This window comes from Hipposideros armiger, unplaced genomic scaffold, assembly GCF_001890085.2.
Source record: "Hipposideros armiger isolate ML-2016 unplaced genomic scaffold, ASM189008v1 scaffold_72, whole genome shotgun sequence".
Lineage (NCBI taxonomy): Eukaryota > Metazoa > Chordata > Mammalia > Chiroptera > Hipposideridae > Hipposideros > Hipposideros armiger.
The window spans coordinates 1473219-1494423 of record NW_017731422.1 but is presented as its reverse complement, the minus strand read 5'-3'; the positions used below and the strand labels follow the sequence as shown (position 1 = coordinate 1494423).

The following is a 21205-nucleotide window of genomic DNA, read 5'->3' as shown; positions in this document are numbered from 1 at the left end:
TTATTAAGAGCTTACTACATATCAAATTGATAGTACTCCTTCAATTCCATCATGATGCATATTCTATTTTTATACTCATTTTACTAATGATGAAAGTAGCCACAAAGAGGTTAAGAAGCTTCCTTAAGGCTACTTAGCTAGTAGGTGGCAGAGCTGGGATCTGAACCCTGGCCATTTGGTTCTAGGATCAAGTCTAGATCACCACATAGTATGATCTCAAATAGTATCAACTACTATGAGTAAAAGAACAATATAAGATAGCAAGCATCAAAATCACTTAGGACATTCTAGATTTCATAAGTACTCTGAAATAACTACTACAAATCACAGACGCTGAAGTGATTTTCAGAATTACTTAGGAAAAATAAACACTAAGCAGGAAGTAAAATTAATCTCTTGAAATGTTCTGTAGCATGTGTATACAAAAGATCAGGCACATTGGTGTGCGGACAGCTGCAAAAGTGTGTGTTTTAGGAGAAAGATTTTGGAGCTGGGAGTTGGAAAGCCTGAACTTTTAGTCTTGGCTCCATCATTTAGCCTAATTAAATAGCTTAACCTCAAGAAAATTACTCAAGTCTTTTAGATATGATACTTTCTCTGATATTGTGCATAGGGTTGAAAATCAATGACATAGAAAAGAATGAGATCACCAATGAAAACCAATATGCCAAAGACAGTACAGGCACACCTTGGAGATCCTTTGAGTTTGGTTCCAGACCACACCGCAAGAAAGCAAGTATCACAATAAAGCTAGTTGTAATATTTTTACTGATGGAGGGTTTTGCCTTTAATTTGTAAGAATCACAACATCTGTGAAGTGCAATCAAGTGAAGCGCAGTAAAAGCAGGGATGTCTGTACGGCTATGATTGGTTAAGTGGCAACAGGTGGCTTAGAAATGTCTCTGCAACTCACCTGAGTGGCAACCAGTTGCTGTCTATGCTGTCTTCCCCCTTTCCTCTACTCCCGCGGCTACTGAGTGCAAAGCATCGTTTGCACCCTTTCCTCTCCTCCATCTAACATGGCTTTAATCATTCCTCTCTTCTATCATTTGAACTACTTCCCAAAAGGAAGAGAAGAGCTCACAATTCTTTATACAATGAATTATATTCCTGAAGCTGACAGTGCTGTGATTTTGTATAAAATCATTTTAGAAGTCTCATAGGAGAGAGAATGATGCCTCACTTAAAGCAGATTTTTTATTGGTTTATTGATTTATGTTGGAATTAAGTTTCTATGTAACCTACTGGGTGTTATTTTAATTCTCCAAATCAATTTCAAATTATTGGGAATTGGCTACATATGAATCAAGTTACAGATTACTCTAAATTAGATACCATATTTATATGTACATCAGACAAGCACTCTAGTTTTGGAATGACATGTTGCAAAGACAAGATCTCTATGTTTCATAAATATAAAGTAGTTGCTTATGGGCATTTTCGTTTACAAAGGGAATTTTACGTTGGCGGTAAGTTAGCTTAGCCTTTCTGGATGAAAATTTAGGTTTCAGTCTATGCCCACACGCCGCCTTTCCTTCTGGGAGATGTAACTCAAAGCCCAGGTAGCCAAGTGTCCCTAGTGCCACATAAAGTATCACCTCAGGGAGTGGGCATCAGGGAACAGGACATCAGCATTCCCCCATGCCAGGAACACCTCGTTTTAGCAGTAGAAGGTATGTGACAGCAGGGTAGGGTAACCACATGGTTAGCATACAGTCTCAAATCCATCCCACTTTAAAGAGAATTTTTAACTTTAACAGGGAGATTTATATATTACATATATACATACACCATGAAACGGTGTCTCCCTGATCATATTACTCATGATATAAAATGGAACAGGCATATTCAGTCCTGTAGGCTGGGCGAATTCTTACAGCTAGGTAATGGAGCAGACCTTTCAAGGTAGGTCGTTTCTGAGGAGTGACGGAAACTGGGGTGCCCCTCTGTGGTGGAGCTCTTTACCCTTTGCTGTTGATTTGTCCATCTGCTCTGGCAGTGGCTAAGAGAACCTTCTAGGTACTGGCTTATTTGTTCTGTTTCCAGATCTATTTAAATTAAGCATTTTAAAATTGCATCATTAGTTTTAAAAAGCATATCGGTTATGTTTTTATTAGATAAAAATTAGCTTAAACTATATCTTAACTTAGTTTCAAGAACATTTTCTGACTATATACTACAATCTTAGATTATAAAAGCAACAAGACATGAATAATAGATTACCATGTAAGTCATGGGGAAATGAATACACACACACACACACACACACATATACAAATACACATACATGTGTAAATGTCATCAACCAAGATGGTTCTCAAATTATCTCTCCAGTTTATTTAAAATGAAAAACTTGAAGGATGAAGCAGCCACTACTGCCACCACTTCCTTTAGAGGAAATACCACAGACTTCATGATTAGGCGATTTTCCCCTTGTATTAGATACATTTTCCTTTATGTAATTTTATCCATTATTTCTAGTTACCATTTTAAGGTTATTCCTCAAAAATCCTGTTTCTCCTTACTACCCTTTAATTACGTCTAGATTATTATCAAGCCTGTCTCCTTATTCTTTTCTCTCTCGACTCCACTGCCTCAACCTATTAATCATTATTTGGCTGTTATCTATGGATTTGATAGTTTTAATCCTTTGTTATAAGTTGGTTTTCAATTTCAGCTGGTTTTTAATTCTTCCAATCATCTCATATTTTTTTTAAATCTCATCTTCCTTTTGGTTTATTGCTTGACATAGTCTCACTTATCAGGTAGACAAAATAAGAGGTACTTGGTGTCATTCTTTTCTTTTTAATTGTAATAGTCAAAATACACTCCTGGAAAAGGATATATTGCTTTAGTCAGCACTAATAAAATCATGTTTTCAAAATATGTAAGAGAAATATTAAATATTAAACAAGTGAAAATAACTGTCACCATTACAAAAAGCTTCTGGAGACATATACGAAAAGCTTCTGACACATTCTTACTGTCACATTAAAAATACAGTATTTCCCCATGTATAAGACACACCCTTTTTAAAAAAATTTGGGGTCTAAAAACTGGATGCATCTTATACAGTGGTTGTAAATTTTTCTTTACTTGCATGTCCCACTTTTTTCGCACTTGTTTTTGCGCTTATACAGCCACTGTATAAGATGCACCCAGTTTTTAGATCTCCAATTTTTTGAAACAGGGTGCATCTTATAATAGGGAAATACAGTATATATGATTAATGATAACTAATTAAAACAGAATAGAAAGAAGGCATTCCCTTTAACTAGATAAAAATAAAAAGGAAATGACCTAATTTAGAAGAAATCATGGCTTCCATCAACAGATAATTGTAAAATCCACTCTTAAGGAAAAAACACATACTACGTTATACTTACGTAGGTATGTATAATATTACACATATACTCTGCTTTAGTTTGTTAAAGTAGAAGTAAATATTAAAAAAGAAACAAATTGTAAATTCTACTGTTCCTCAGTCATAAATCAAACCTCACTTTCTGAAAATCAAACCAATTCCTTATAAACAGAGAAGGACTTGGAGAAAGTTCTATTAACATGAATAAAGATTTTTTTTTAAAAGGGCCACAAGAGCATTTAATTAACACACACACACACACACACACACACACACACACACACACTTTCTTTAGGCTGTTGAAATATAGTCTTTAATTCTCCATTAAAACAAAAAACAACAACAAACCGTGATTATAAGCTTTAAAGCCATTTGAAGATGTGAAAGACTGTCTACATTTCAGCCTACTTCAAAGCCAGTAAAGAAATCATTTCTTCTTCTTCCAACTCAAAGTATGTTTAGGAGCAGGACATCTGATAGAAGTGGTATTGCCAATCTAACCAATTTTAAAATATAAAGTGCTTCTAGCAATATTTGGATACACATAATTTAACAAAAAAAGTTTTATGAACCTAAGCTTTGAAAAATAGAAAATATAAGGCCAACAAAAAAAGCATAATTTGTAATTGAAAGAAAATAATATTTTGTAGAAAAAAATTGTCCTTCCAAAGAGACAAAAATGACTAACTTTTATTTCCCAAGAGAATTATGCCACTTTTATACAACAAAATTACAGTCACCACAAATTGCTTTCAACAATTCCATTGCTTCTTCATTTGACCACTTGAAAATCAAAATTCTTTCAGATTATAAATATAACTTTTTATAACTCTGTTATTACGTACTGTGAACGGGGAAAGGGGGCCAATCTTGTGGCCGTAGCGTCGAATGGCCTCTCTGATGTGGCAGGGCTGGATGGCATCGCTGTGAGCCTCAACACCACAGGCCGCAGTGCTCTGCGACAGAAAAACACATAAATTGTTACTAAATCAAAAACACACAACAGAACTACAGTGTATAAAATATGAAAATAAACTTTTATAAAATGGACGGTTTTTTCCCTTAGGATGCACATCACTGCTGCCATATACTACATCTGGAAAAAAATTCCATTAACAAATCAAAGATGACTTTTCCATGACCTCTTCCTTAGCAGACTTACAAAATGCAATTTTTATGCTCACAATATTTCACCTAGGCTGTACATCAAGGTACAAGAGAATATAGCCACTTGCATGCAGATGAAGTGTGTCAGGGGTTTCTTGAAAGAACCATAGGAAGCTATTTAAAAAAAAAACAACCTAAACATTTATTGTTATAAATGTTTCTTGGGGGCTTGTTAGGCATATTTCTGAAATAACTTGAAGGTCATCAATTTTAAAATGAAAAATGTAAAACTGTGACATATTTATTTTATTTATAATTCTGGGGACTGTCATAGGAAAGTGTTTCAACTTGGTGTTGATTTTCTAGGTGTCCTCAGGGCAAAAGCAAAATAAAACAAAAACTTTCTGTTTTAATCTGCCTCATCTGTAAAAGGTAGGTTTAAAAGTAAAAAAGACACAAGAAAGAAAGAGTATTTGCAATGAGAGTGTGGATATCAACTCAAGAAATGTATGTGACATGATTTTTAAAAAATACTAAAATGCACAAGATGGACATTATAGTCTCGTAGTTCAGTTGCAGACTCTAGCTTCCCAGCTTCCTGGGTCCGTATCATTACCAGCTCTGTCAGGTTACGTAATATCTCTGAACTTCAGTTTCCTCATCTGTGAAATTGGGATGATAATTATAATTGCTTCACATTGTTTCGGAGACCAGACACCAGGTCATCAACATTAAAGAATTGTGAGAAAGAAACAGTAGCTTGGGTAACTATAAGTGTGGTCTAGAAGTATCCATAGTCACATAATGAAGATTATTTGTTTTTCTGATAATTACTACAATTACCATAATTCTTTGTAAGGGTATAATTAATACAACCTCTATGGGTAGCAATTTGGCAAAATCTTATCAAAATGTAAAAGCACAACCATTTTCGGTCCAGTAATTTCATATCTAAAAATTTATCCTACAGATATATTACACAAGTACAGAACAATATACATATAAGGATATTCACTGCAGCACTATTTGGATTGATAAACTAAATCTTCATCAATGAGGGAACACTGAAACACATTATGATACATCCGTTCAATTCAATGAAGCAGAAACCACAGCAACCACCAAAAAGAATGAGGCGGTTCCATATACTCTTACTGAGCTCCGTACATATCCTATCTCTAAGATGCACTGTGTGAGAAGATGCAAGGTGTCCAACTGGGTGGCACTATGTTACCACTTGTGAAAGAACAAAAAAAGGGCTGAACATTATACAGTCATTTAAGCACTGGATGTTTCTGCAAGGGCACGCCAAAACTCAGTAACAATGCTTATCTCTGGGAGGACAAATGGGTGGCTGGAGGACAAGTGTCTGAAGAGTCATTTTTCACTGTATACCTTTCTGTACTTTCAAAATGCGTTTTTTGTCCCTTGTGCACGCTTGTCCTATTACAAACTAGCAAAATAATTTAAAAACTCCTACAAAACGAGAGCATCTGCTAATTATCCAAGCTGAACCTGAAATAAGATTTAAAATATAAAAGAAAACAGATCTTGATTATTTTTATTATTTTAACAAGATTTGAAATAAGCCAAATAGTTATTTACTCTAGGATACGGTTCTCAATTTCCTTCCAACAATAGCCTAAATAACATATCTGTTATGCCCACAATAACACAGATTAAGTTATTTTAACCCCTCACTTTGGCACTGATATGAAAGTGCACTGGGTTTTTATTGAGTGCTTTCTCGATTCTTATTCCAAATGCTTAGTTTCAGCCAGGATATATTAGAATAAATTTAATTGTCAGGTACCTGATAAAGACACTTCTGTAGTCCATTTGGCTCCAAAATGTGAATATAACTAATAGAGATGCATTAACCTGCTAGGTGTAACAAATGCTTGTGAAGTAAGCTGAGGCATTCTATCCATTTGTAGACATGAAATTCAAATACAGTAATACCTTGGTTTGCAAGCATAATTCGTTCTGAAACAAACTACTCGTATTGCAAGGCATTGTTTGTTTACCACATTAAAATGTATTAGAAATGTTTTCTCGTCTTGTGGAACACTCGCAAATCACGTTACTTGCAATCCAAGGTCTTACTGTAATTGGCTATATTTGGAATCTACAGTCAGTTTTCCAGCGAAGCTCCAGTGGAAATGCAAGGGAGACATGGAGAGGGACCGTGGTCTGCATACTAACTGAGGTTTGGGAAGTCTGTCCTGTGCATTCCACTATGGCATCTCCTTTCTCCCTGCACAACACATTTATTTTTCATTTCTTTTCTCCATAGCCAATGGTGTTCCACGCTTCCTCTACTTAGGTTTTGGTACAGAACATTTTGGTCAAAATCTCTCCAAACCCTTGCCATAGCAATCAAATAGGATTTGAGAACACTGGAGTAGGAAGCATAAATTGGAAACCACCTGTGGTTGCTATTTGTACAATATGAAGGTCGAATCATGTTATCTGTGCCAAAAAAGGCGAAGTTAACTTATATAAAAATAAAAATATTCAATGTTGTGAACACTGTCATTAGATTTTCCATTTTGTCAATTTCAGGTTTACCTGCTATAATTAAGCAACTACAAGCATTAGTATGAAGTTACCATGTGCACTTCTACATTTTCTTCATTTGCCCATTGAGTTCTTTGGAAGGGAACCGTTAAATCTAAAAGACTGTATTGCCTGTATTGTTGCCATCTCAACAAATATCTTCACATTTCTATCAACATCTAGTCCCTCACCAAGGTACTTGTAATCTGTTCAAATTCAAAATTTATACCAAGTTTAGAATTTTTGATTTAGCAGTGATACTAGCATTTTTGCAACATTCTTTAAAATTATTTCAGAAGAATTAGCATTACATTTATATATTTTTATCTAATATTAAAAAACCATATACTTGTTGTAAATACATATGAAGTGTATAATATGTATGTATCAATTCATCTTTCTCATTCTGATTATGCCCATATTTTAGGATATTCTTTACATTTTCAAAACTGAAACACACATATTTGACAAAATACTGAGTCCTGCTGTCTATAGAGTGTTTGTCAAAATCTCTGTGGGGACTAAACTCTTTATTTCCTTAAGTCAAGTACAAGCTGCTTGGAAAGTTCTTCATATGTTGGGTCCTCTTCCTCTTAGCTGCATTCATGTTCCATTCTTGTATCCCTCCATTTTATCTTATGTCTCCATCCAGAAATTGATGCTGGGTATTGGAAGCTGAAGTCCTGCCTATTTCCTGGATTTGAGTCTGCCTGTCCTTGCTGGCTTGCACTGAATAAAAATCTCTTGCGGTTTGAACCCTCCACTGTGGTATAAGTTATACTGAAACTTCTATTGCCCCATGGACCTCTTAAAGTGTCTATAGCTGTCCTGACTCTTTTCTTTCAACTTAAAAGTTGTTGGCAAGATAAAAGTGTCCTATGCTTGTTCAGCCTTTCCCTTTCCAGGGTAACCAATGTTTAAGAAGGACCTGGAATCTCAGATAGTTGCCTCTTCTTTTTTCTACATCCATAATGGTGGACTAGATCTTTTGTTACACTTGGAATATTAGGTCTTATAGAGCAGTAACACATATCTCAGATTAGAGCAAATGAAAGGTTGGTACTACTATTGCTAATACTTCTGTCACTTTCTGACCACAAAGGCTGATATACAATCTGACTGGCCAGGCAAGTGTCTTCTTTCTCCCCACTGTTGTATATATAGTTAGCTCTACCAGAGCTTTGTGCTTATAGATGATTTCATTTCAGATGAAAGTGGGCGATTTTTTGGCCAAAGGTTACAGTATATAATATAGTTAATTTTCTACGACAAAGTTTAATTCAGGTGTTAGGAAAAGCTTTTTGTTTAATTAAAGAAATTAAAACTAGAAAAGGTATTTAAAAAGAAGACGAGGGAATCACTGAACTCAAGGATTCATATACATAATTAAATCTGGAAGGAACACAAGGTATCATCTATTCTAAATTTTCCCAACTCCGACCCCATTTTATAGATGAGAGAGTGGAAATATAGGACATGCTCAAGATTATAATGATAGTATCAGAATATAGCTATACATCAAATCTCTTGCGTTCTAGTATACAAAGCTGATATATAATAGAGGCTTTATTATTTCATATTATTATAATAGCTGAAGTTTCTAGTGAGTAAAAATCAAGATACAGCAAAACTATAAAAACGTAGAAAGATGTGGATGAGTAAATTAAGAAATAATAAATAGATTTGAAGTGGGACATTATTAATTCTGATGCCACGAATTTTGAACTTAGGAAAATTTAGACATTGGGCTGGGATAGTACTTACTTTATTCAGGAAACCTTTGCTGTAAAATAACTCTAATTTAGTAGCTTTCAGCAAGATTAGGAAAGACATGTTTAATATTTAAGAGAAAAAAATTTCAAGGATTTCCAAACTTATAAAGAATTATTTTATGTATGCATAACTACTAGGTATAATTACAACTTCCTTTTACATACTTTGTAAAGAAAGTCCACTGAAGAAATTTTTTAGGTAACATTTTGTTACCATAGTTTTAGTTACTGAATGAGTTGGGAGAGTAGTATAGCTGAAACTCTTTAAAACTGCTTTACAATACAGAAGTTCCTTATATGTTAGATTTCCTCTTAATAAGTAAGCATTTTGTAAATGAAAGGGGAAACCATATATGAGGTTCGTAATTTAAATTTGTTTACTATCAATTATGAAATTATCTCTTGGAGTGATTCCACTATTTGTAATGGCAAATGGTTTGTATTGTACCAACCTAGTTGTAGATGGAAGTATACACTTTGGACAAATTATTTTTAAAAAGTATCTGAAAGCAACAGAGATTGATCAAAACTAGGTGGAAACGGGAAGGGGTATATATAAGTAGAATGGAATGGCAGTGGGTTGAATTTCCTGTTTTTACTGTTTTAGCCAGAGGCAGGCTCCAGTCAGTACAGGGGACACACAACCTTAGGGGCTTGAAGGCCCATAAAGTGAGGAAGGAAACACCACAAAGAACAGAATAAAAAATCAGTATATAAACTTCACCCAAATCTTTGACTAACCTCTAAACTATTCCTGTGTGGAACTGAATCCAAGAAATCCAGCTAAAGCTAAGTGAAGTAAAGAGAGATTTTAGCTGCTGCCACTGAAGAGGAATTTGAGTTTGAAGTTTAGAGTTGAGTCTAGAAAAGTAAACTGACTGTGTAACACGCATACATACACACCACTACCAACAACAACAACTCTCTTCATAGGAATATAACAGAATCTGAAATAGCTACAATATATTACCCACAATGTCCAAAATATAATTCAAAATTACTAGACATGAGATATGACAACATAATAGTGACATAGTCACTGGAGCCTAAAATAATCCAGATATTTAATTTATCATACAAAGATTTTAAAGCAGCTATTATGACTACACTCAAGGACATAAAACAAAATAAAGTTGTAATAAATTACTAATAAAAAATAACAGCAGACAAATAGAAACTATAAAAAGAATTCAAATGGAAAATATAAAAGTACAAAATAAAATATCAGAAATAGAACATTACTGGATGGCTGGGACAGTAGATTGGAGCTCACACAAAAAAGAGTCTGGAATATAAAGAATGATCAAGAAAATTTATCTAACCTAAATAACTGAGAGAAAAGATTGAAAGAGAAATTAAACAGAGCTGTAGACACTCGTGGAATAGTATCAAAGTAACTAACAAATATTTACTTGTATTCTCAGAAGTGGAGGGTAGAGATCGAGGCAGCAAAAAATATCTGAAGAAATAATTGCTGAAAGTGCCTACCAATTGGTTAAACACATAAACAATTATTCAAGAAGCTTTGTGACCCTAAGCAGGATAAATACAAAGAAAAACATGTATTTATATACCATCCTCAAACTGTTGAAAACCAAACTTAAAGATATAATCCTGAAAGCATCTAGAGTAAAATAACAGGTTATATAGACAGAAACAATAATACAAAATCTGCTGACATATAATTAAACACAATTAATGCCAGAAAATAGTGACATAATATCATTAAAGTACTGAAAATAGAACATTCCAGAATTCTATATCCAGTGAAAATATCTTCCAGGAATGAAGGAGAAATAAAGATATTTCCAAATATATGAAAACTAAGAGAACCATCACCAACCAACCTGTACTATAACAAATGCTAAATAAAATTTAGTAAAACAAAGAAGGAAAATGATACCAGAAGAAAACTCTAATCATCAAAAAGAAATAAAGAACAGTGGAAATGGTAAATGTTAAAATAGATTGTTTCTCTTAGTTTCACTGAAACATTTTATTATTTAAGGTGAAAAACAGTATTATGGTTTATAACATATGTAGATGTAAGATGTTTGACAACCATAGCATGAAGAACAAGAGTGAAGTAGACTGATCTAAACAAATACAAGAGTCTTATATTTTATGTGAGTAAAGTAGTACAATTATAATTTAAGGATGTATATTGTAATCGTTAGCATAACCACTGAAAAAATGATGGAAAGAGATATCACTAAGAAACCAGTAGATAAATTAAAATAGATTTCTTAACAAGTACACAATTAACTCAAAAGAAGGCAGGAAAACAAACAAACAAAAAACCAGAGAAACAAAAATAGAGAGAACAAGCAGAAAACAAATAGCAAAATAGTTGACTCAGATAAACTAGAGTTCAGTGAAAAAAAGAGTGATTTCAATAATATAAATAAAGAGAGATATGCCATGTTCATCAATTATAAGACTTGGTATTATTAAGACATTCATATCCCCCAAATTATGTAAGCATTCAACCTAATCCCTTTCAAAATCCCAGTAGGCTTTTCTTTTTTCCCTTCCTGCCTTTCTCCCTGCCTTTTTCTCTCTTTCCCTCCCTCCCCGGTTCCTTCCATTCTTTTAGATAGAAACTAACAAGTTCATTCTAAATTTACATAGACATGCAAAGGACACAGCATATCTATATTAAGCCTGAAAAATAAAATTTGAGGACTTATACTACCTGAATTTAAGATCTACAAGGTCTGACAATTAAGTTCACGAACTTGTTGCAACGATGCTGCTAACCTTTTTTGATTTCAGAGGTATTATTCATTATGAATTTGTACCAGCTGGATGAACAGTTAACTAGGTTTACTATTTGGAAGTACTGAAAAGGCTGCGTTAAAAAGTTAGATGATCTGAACTTTTTTCCAATAATTCATGGCTCTTGCATCATGACAATGCACCAGCTCACATGGCACTGTTTGGAGGGAATTTTTAGCCAGTAAACAAATAACTGTATTTGAACACCCTCTCCCTACTCACCTGATATGGTCTTCAGTGACTTTTTTTTTTTTCTCAAAGATAAAGGAAATAATTGAAAGGAAGACATTTTGATGACATTCAGGACATCAAGGGTAATACGACGACAGCTCTGATGGCCATTCCAAAAAAAGAGTTCCAAAATTGCTTTGAAGGGTGGGTGGACTAGGCACTGGCATCAGTGCATAGCTTCCCAACGGGAGTGTTTCAAAGATGACCCTAGTGATATTCAGCAATTAGGTATGTAGCACTTTTTCTACGATGAGTTCACGAACTTAATTGTCCCACTTTGTACTATAAAGCCACAGTAATCAAGAAAGATGATACTGATGAAAGAACTGACAAATAAGTCAATGAAACAAAATTGAAATTCCAGAAGTAAATTAACAATAGATGGCCACCAAAACAATCCAATTAACAAAGCCACGAAAGCAATCCAATGGTAGAAAAGAGTCTTCAACAAATGGTTGTGCAATAACCAGACATCCATATGTAAAAAAGTAAACTTGACCTCAATTCATACAAATATACAAAAGTTAATCTGACTTGATTAACAGAACTCAATATAAAAGCAAAAGCTAAAAAGCCACAGAAGAACATCATCATGACTTGGGAGTAGCCAAAGGGTTTTTCAGACAGGACACAGATAGCAATAAACATACAAGAAAAAGCTGGATAAATTCAAGTTCATCGTAAGTTCAAAACTTCTGCTCATCATAATATATCATTAAGAAAATGAATAGGTAAGCCATAAACCTAAGAGAAAATATGTGAAAAACATACATTTGACATAGGATTGTTCCACAGGATACATAGGGAACTCCTATAAGTTGATAATAAAAGACAACCCTCCCTCAACAATATTGTGTAAAGGATTTAAGGTGATTCTTTCCTAAGGAAGGCATACGAATGGCCAATTAGCACATGAAAAAATGCTCAACATCAAGAGTCACCAGGGAAAATGCAAACTCAAACTATAATGAGTTACTGTTAAATATCCACTAGAATGGTTAAAAGTAAAAACAATGCCACCAACTGTTGAAGAGGACGTGGAGCAACTGGAATTCTCAGAGATTTGCTGGTGGAAGTAAAACATGATAGAACCATTTTGGAAAATGCAGTTTCTTTAAAAACCAAACACATACCTACTCTATGACCCAGTAATTTAATTCCTAGCTATTTACCTAAGAGAAGCAAAAGCATTTTCCATTAAGACTTGTATAATAATCCTTATAACAGGTTTATTCATAATACCTCAAAAACTAAAAATAGCCTAGGTGCCCACCAAACTGAGAATGAATACAACTGATATACCAGGGATATGGACATAACTCAGCAATAAAGAGGAATACATTACACTCCTACTAAAAAACATAAATTATAAAATTTAAATTTCACACAAAAGAGTATACATCCTATATTCTCTTTATATGAAGTTCTAGAACAGAAAAAACCTAATATGTGATGGAATAAATCAGAATGGTCATTGCCTTTCTGAGAATGGTGGCACGAATTGACTGGAAGAAGGCATTAAGGAACTTTCTGAACTGAAGGTAATGTTTTATATATTGAGAAGGGTTTACAAAACAACAGGTTTACATATTAGTCAAAACATCAAATGGTATACTTAAGAACTGAGTGGTTCACTGTGTATAAATTTTACCTTAAAAAATAAGAACCATAAATAAACGATACATCATGAAGCTTTTCGGCATGAAGTGCACTGATGTCTGCAGCTTTCTTTGCAATGTGTCAAAAAAAATTGAAGTGATAGGTAGATAAAGGAACAATATGATGCACAGATGTAGTAAATGTAAATATATAGTTAATATAGTAAATATAGTAAAATGTTAACTATGGAATCTAGATGGCAGATATATGGTGTTAATTCTATAAGTCTTTTAACTTTTTTGTATGCTTGAAAAATTTTAAAATAAAATGTTTAAAACATCAAAATCTTGCTTTATCTAGAAGAAAACTGTTCAAGTTTGAGAACAAGTCATTAAGTATAGCTAAGCATAAATTGGTTACTTCTAAAATTTTGAATTATGAGAAAAACAGCACATTTTCCTTATCTGTGAAAAGAATTCAATTAAGACCTTCTCCACTCTGAAAAAAAAAAAAATCACTGACCTTTTTTCTTTTCCTTTGCTTGGTTTTAGCTGAGTCTTGTCCAGCACTCCCATTCCCAAGGGATCCTGATGTGGTTTTCCCTGAGTGCTGGGATCCAGACGATGGGGCTGTGGGTGTAGGAGGAGGTGTATTCTCGGGCGAGTCTGGGTAGGACTTCATGTAAGACCCCTGCCCAAAGAGTTGTGGCTTTAAAATCAAGTGACCAGGACTTCTACAAACATTCACTTTTGTTAAATAGCTCATGTACTGAATACTATTGGAAACTCCCAAATATAAAAACACAACTTATTATTATCCAGTCCATGGAAATGATGCCTCCATCTTGCCCCTAACGGTCTAATATGTTAGTTTTTAATCTGTCTAGTCATTTAGATAAAATCAGGATTCTTCAGATACCATTTCTAAAAGTTTTGTTAGCATTTTAAACTTAACATGTTTTGAAAGGAACCTCTAAGCTACCACCCCCAACCCTCGCCCTCTGCCAAACTGATGCCTTCCGGACATTATCTGTATGAATGGTGACCAGCCTTTTCCAATAACTCAAACTCAATGCCTTGGGTCACTGTAGATACCGCTAGCTCCCCCCACATCTAGTGCCTTCCTTTCTTCATAAAACCCCTCATGTCTTCTGGTTTCTTTGGCTAAGATTATTAAGTCTGTTCTCTCTTCCATGTGGAAGCACTTCAAATATTTAAAGACTGTTATATTTCACAGCCTTTCTTTTCTAACTTCTACAGGTCAAACAACTAGTTCATTTAACCACTTCTTCTGAGACATCTTTTCAGGCTCCTTCAGCCCCTGATCACTCTCCTCTAGACATCCTCCACTGTGCCAATGTCCATCCCATAAGATGGTGCCTAAACACTAAAACAAAGTTTCCTGATCAGAAACATCATAATGTTGGCTCCTAAGAAATTTACAGGCAAGTCAAAGTCTCTGTCTTTTTCACATATGGCATCATTAATCTACCTCATCCTATCGACCACACTAACCATGCTAACTACTGGCCTACAATTCTCTACACGGTTTTTTAAAAAAAATTTTGCTAAGCTTTGTAAAATGTTTTGTTGAAATTCAGATATTGGTTTCAAGAGTATTTCTTTGATCTACTTGCCTAGAAACGTTATCAAACAGGAAGGACAAAGCTAATCTGGCATGAGTTGTTCTTAGGAAAAACAAGATAGGTCCTAAAGATCATTGCTTCCTGTGCACAAATCGTATATTAGAAAAAAAATTTTAGAACATTAACTTGAATTAATAATACTGAACTTGTTAATCTAACATGACTAACTAACCCAAACTAACCCAGCTCAGTTCCTTATATGGTTAGTGCTCAAGAAATTATAATCATTAAAATAGAATGTATTTTGTATTGACTGCATGCCTTGAGTTTCCGATTCCAACCCCACTGTACAGGGCACGCCCACTGGGTCTTCTTAAAACACCCTTTTGAACTCATAACTCTTTAGCCAAGAAACCTTCATCTCTTCCTTAATAACTAAGCATCTCAGGACTTAATTTTCTAATTTAACTTTCTACTACCCCCTCCTCAATGAATCCTTTGCTTGAATATTTTAATCATTTTTTTTTTCCTTGTAAAATTATACTCATGCTGCCTCTGAGGCCTAGCGTATTCTCCCCACTTTTATCATCTCATCAAAGTCCTATCTTTCCTTCAACACCCAGCTTCCTCTTTGAAGTCTTCTTTGATTGTAATTAGGGAGGTTTTTTTTTTTTTTTACCTCTGCACTTTCTGTCTATGCCACCCATTTGGAAATTAGTATTTGCTATCTCGAACTGTTTGTTTGCTTGCTCATTTATTTCCTTGTTTGTTTTACAGAATGTTCTACCTCCCTGAATAGAGATCCTATCAGTTTCCAGAGTCTCCCTTTTGTACTCATATTGGTCAAGTCCTTTAAGCAGGCTCCCGAAGCTGGCTGTTGATTTGTAACGTTGAGTAAGGTCTGACTTCAGAGTGGCCCTTCTCTTTGTGTTCTGTGAGGTAATAAAGGGCAGGAAACCTTCCAGCTCCCTCGAGAGTCCATTTGGACTACCAGTCACATAGGAGGAGGGGTGTCTGGCAGGCCAGGGAAAAGTTGGAGGCTTATACTAACATATTTAGTCAGGATGCTTTCCGACACTCATGCTCCCACCTCCCAGAGAGCCCAGGAAATCCAGCACACACAGGCCATTTTTCTTAACTGCTGGGTAGCTGGGAACAGCGGCTGTGGTTGCTGAGCAGTTGCCCAGGGCAGCTTGGCCACCCTGGAGAACCAAGAAAGTGGGGCTGGGCGGGGGTGGNGGTTCCAGAAAAAAGAGGCACAGACACCCTAGTCATGATAGTTTGTTTCCGTCAACAAGTGAGGGGGCATTGGAATGAAAGAGTTCCTTTTCCTTGGGGGGGAAACGGGATGAAGAGTTTTCCTAGCCATGCAAGCAATCCCTTGAATGTTAAGAGAAAACTAGGCTTGCTATGTTCACTGAAATTTCTTCAATTAGAAATGTTACAACAAATTTGTCTGATGTTAATGAAAAGCATACGTATACACATATTCATAAAGTGAACATGTACCAAAGACATTCTAAAGGGTGTTCTTTGACATCATAATTTGGGTTTGTAACATAAAGAAAATAAATAGTGTTTAATCAACTGGGTAGGCTTTAGGGACTTTTAGACTATGCTGACTGATAATGATGTATGACCTTTTCCAAGAAAAAAAATGGATTTTTAATAGACATAAACATTTTAATTCCTACTTGGATTGCAGGCCAATCTGATTCTTTAAGAGGCATAAAAAGATGTCAGACTTTTGGCTTGTAATAACATGCTACATAGACATATAGCTTTATACATTTACTAAGTATCCTAGAGCAGAGATACTTAAACTTGGGGTGCATCGGGTTCACAGATCCCTTAGATCCACTGCATGGTTTCAGAGGGTCTCTGAACACCCTGAAATTGTATGCAAAATTTGCAAATGTATCTCTGGTGAAAGAGTTTATAGCTTTCATCAGATTCTCAAAGGGGCTTCTCCATTTTCAGGTTCTACATTTCACCCAACTTGCTCTAAAGCTCACTTCACATTTATACATGTAGATGTTAACCTAACCTACATGCTGCCTTCTCTACAGTTATTAGATGGAATTCTATGAAACTGTTTATGTTAGTAAAAAAGGTCAAATACTAGTAAATTCATTCAATGAGATATTACATTTCTGTTTTTCAGGCACACACTACTTGCAGATAATGTTTTTATACTGAAATTATACAAAGCATTAAAGTTGAAAGAAGACTTTCCAGTCTCCACAGGTGGGATCTCAGCGACAAACTGGATCAGAGGAGATGTGAGCTTCACATGACAGGACCAACCTAAACAAAAGGATGAGTGGGGCCATGCTTCTTGATATCATGTTTAGGGATGGGTCAATAACCAGAATGTAAAACTATCAATAAAAGTAGGAATTATTATTGGGTTTCGGAAAAGTCATGACATATTTTTCTATGTTTTTCGTTGCAAAAATGCATCATGACTTTTCCGACAACCCAGTATTACGTAAGTAATAATAACCCTCTCATCTTTGAGGCACAAAGAAATAAATAACTTTTCTCAATATTATTCAATTACCAAAACCAGCTGTTCATCTCCCATGGAAATGAGAAGTGCTCTGCCACTATCCTCTTTCACTGAAGGGCTAGGGAAGCTTAATAATAAGGAAAAGAAAAGGTGAAAAAAATCATTGTATTAAGTGGATCATTATGGCCAGGTTCATAGTACGTGCTCAATAAATATTTGTTTGAATGTTCAATGTGTTAAGATTCTTTGACTAAAGGCCATACATTCCTACATAATCTTTTCCAAAGAGCTATGAATAAAAATACTGGACATGAGAAAAGAATCCACAGATGTGTCTGTCAGGCAGATGTTTTTGATGCTTACCTCAACAGAGCTGTGATACTGAATGAAGGTGGCCGAAATGGCATGGCTGAAGGGGTCTCCTGCCTTGGTCACCATGTCCTGCCTCACAAGAAGAGCCAGATCCACTAACTGGGAGATCAGAGAAATGAAAATAAAGTCACATAGCTGGAAATAATCATCCACGTCACTGAAGTGGCAAAACTAAAAGGATTACATCCCAAATGTTATTGATAATGCTGTCTGCCTAGAAATTTGTACTATGGACATGAGCATATGCCTTCATTGACTGGTAAAGGGACCCACCAATGAAGGAGAGAAATGATATATTCTGGCCTTCAAGGGAAGTGGCTCTCAAACTTTAATTCATAATCACTGAAGAAGCATTTTAAAATACAGATTTCTGGGCTCCAAGCCCTGAGATTCTAATTTAGCAGATTTGCTCTGGGATGTAGTCTAGAAATTTACATTTTAAACGAGAACCAAGGAGATGCTGAGGTTTGTGGTCTAAGAGCCATCCTTTGAGAAACTCTAAGAGGGCATTGATTCTAGACTCAGGTTTCTGCAAGCACTCCAGGGACTGTACATATCTAGAAATGTTATTTTTCAAAGCTTAAAAATGATCCCTAAACAAGGCTTGTGTACTTAGAATTCAATGTTGAGAAAAAGTATGCAGGATTTCATTTCTGGTTAGGATTAAGCTGCAAGAAACAGTCACTTTTAAAACCCCATGACAGCTGAAGATATAAAGAAACATAATTGAACTAAATTTCAAAAAATGATAAGACTGTCAGGAGAAAACTCATGGCTGTTCTTATCCGTGACAGAGCAGAATGGGGGAGAAAAACTGATCATGGACAGGGGAAAGGAGAAAGCAGCCATGTATGGTTTAATATGACTGATTAGAATTCTTACCTGTGCCACAGTTTCATATGCTAAATATGCTAAAATTTCCATAGCAACAACATTGGGTTTTATCTCCATACTGCTGCAGTCCAACCAGTCTCGAAATTTGGAGGCTTTTTTGGCTAATCATTAAAAAGAAAAACAAGTACAGAAAATTTAATTTCTGAAGTGCTTTAATACCACCAAATACTATCACAGAATGAAAAAACAGTCTCTTGAAAACTGCATGAAAGATAATACATACAAATCGCCAAGTTTTCAAACTTTTATTAGTGTCTAGATATTCTAGCCTAAAGAAATCCCTTATGCATTTGGGTCCTTTATTTTGTGTCTATGCTACATCAGAAACCACTTCATGTTTCGCACTTCTACTGTGTAGTGTTTCTCCCACTGTGTCAGAAGACGCCATGTTAACCACTGGCCATAGCTTATGTTATAACAATAGTCAGAAGAGTTACTTCCTTGATGTAACTTTAACTTATTCCTGTGAGAAAAAAAAAAATCCTGCAAGAACCTGTTATGAAAAAAGAAACATACAGAGAGTGTATTTTTAATACCTTTCAAAATGTGTCTCTGACTAGAACAGGTTCAAAGTCATGAATTTAGAATTAAATAGAATGAACTGATATCTGGCCTGATCTAAGCCTGCGGTTACGTTTTCTTTATTACAAAGATGTCCAAGTTCTTAAGTCTGACTCTCAAAACCATGCAGATGGAGTCCAAACTGCCTTTATATGATTCCCTATTAAAGTGTCACCTGGCCTTGAGTATAATCCCCGCTGTGTTCACCCCTGTTCCTTCCTCTCCCGGAATGCCTTCCCATCACTCTTCATTCCTATGAATCCTGCCTGTACAGGCCAAAGATATACTACTTCACTCTGGTCATTAACTGAACATTTATATCATCGGATAGCCTTTCATGTCTGCTTATGATTTCTCAAACCATATTATGCGTTCTCTGTGGGCAAACCCCATGTGTCATATCTCTCTGTACACCTAACAGTACCAAGCACACATGGAACCGTCCATTAACTATGTCTAAACTGCCACAGTCCTAAGCAGAGTCTAACTTGATATAGGGCCTTCATTAGCTATTACTAATTTAACCAGTGACCTAGAGGGAAAAGATTGATAGTGAAGATTTTATCATGTCTATAACATAATCATCTTAAAAAAACCCCCACTGATTATTCTTTTGATTAATCTGATCCCGCAGGTATATAAAACACTTAATGGTAACTCCAAGCATGATGTTTTGATCCTTTTGGGTACAGTCTTCATGGATTCCACATACAAAAGAGTTTTCTTCTAAATAAATCACTGAAGACCTTAAGTCCTGCTATCGAAGCGCACATCCAAAGTTGTCAACTGTGGCAGAATTATGATAATCCCCCTTAAAGCTATCTTCCTAACGTAACCAATCTTCCAAATACTCTCTGACATGCAACATTCCACCTAACTAGGAAGCTGCGATAGCTCACAAACACTTGTTTAACATCTGTGGAATACTTCTGAAGTTCAAGTTAACTGACAGCAATTTGGCAAAATCAATAAAACGTACCTTATTCATTTCTCCCTTTGACAGATTGTTAGGAACACAGAAACAGATATTTTGGGACATTATGCTCTGAATAGATATTAAACAGATATTATGCTCTAAACAATTTATTTTAAAAGTGAGAGAAAGCATCGTTCTTAATATTCCATCAGATCTGTCCACTTACGCAACAGAATTAGTAGCTTTCTCACTAGATTTTAAGCGCTGGGAATTCGGGGACAAAGACCACATCTCCGCTCTTGCATTCCCAGCACCCAGAACAGCGCCTGGCATTAGAAGGCTCACAATAAATATTCCCAGAAGAAATGAATGAATGAAAGAACACACAAATGAAAGATATTTCTTTAATCGAAGGGTAGGCTCCAAACATTTCTATACATCAAAAAGATGCACAGAGGTCCCATACACTCACTTGGTTTACCGGTATTCCAGCTACAGGTGAAGATTCTAACTCCCTCCCTGTCGCCTGGAGCATATGGGCTCAGAGATGGAGCCTTCCAGGGTACTGCTGGTTCCAGAAAAAAGAGGCACAGACACCCTAGTCATGATAGTTTGTTTCCGTCAACAAGTGAGGGGGCATTGGAATGAAAGAGTTCCTTTTCCTTCCCCCCTCTTTTCACTATATCAGGAGAGACGATAATCCTGGAAACTGATGAACAATTTCAGTAGAATCCCGAATAAAGGACAAAATTTCCTAGGACTATCGGCTTTCTGACACTATCTGGGTTTTCAGCCTGTGTTGGAATTAAAACAACTTTACATAAGAATTTGAAGGTTAGTTAATTCTCACACATTTTTGTATTTTTCTCATCAATGATCACTAGTCAAATTCAAGCTTCTCCTAATTTCCACTCTCCTATCCCTTCGTGCTATCACATTATTTCTACCTCATCCG

The 21205-nt window shown here is 35.4% G+C and overlaps 1 protein-coding gene across 4 annotated transcripts in view; it reads right to left on the bottom strand.

Moving 5' to 3' along the window:
* SUPT3H (SPT3 homolog, SAGA and STAGA complex component) overlaps nt 1-21205 on the bottom strand; it is a 455615-nt gene that overhangs the window by 96044 nt on the left and 338366 nt on the right. For all 4 annotated transcript variants that reach the window (XM_019642792.1, XM_019642795.1, XM_019642796.1 and 1 more), the window contains exons 8-11: nt 18762-18874; nt 17871-17978; nt 13933-14100; nt 4210-4320 (exon numbers count right to left, since the gene is read on the bottom strand). In XM_019642792.1, the coding sequence (XP_019498337.1) occupies nt 4210-4320; nt 13933-14100; nt 17871-17978; nt 18762-18874 (500 nt within the window). The remainder of the gene's footprint in view (nt 1-4209; nt 4321-13932; nt 14101-17870; nt 17979-18761; nt 18875-21205) is intronic.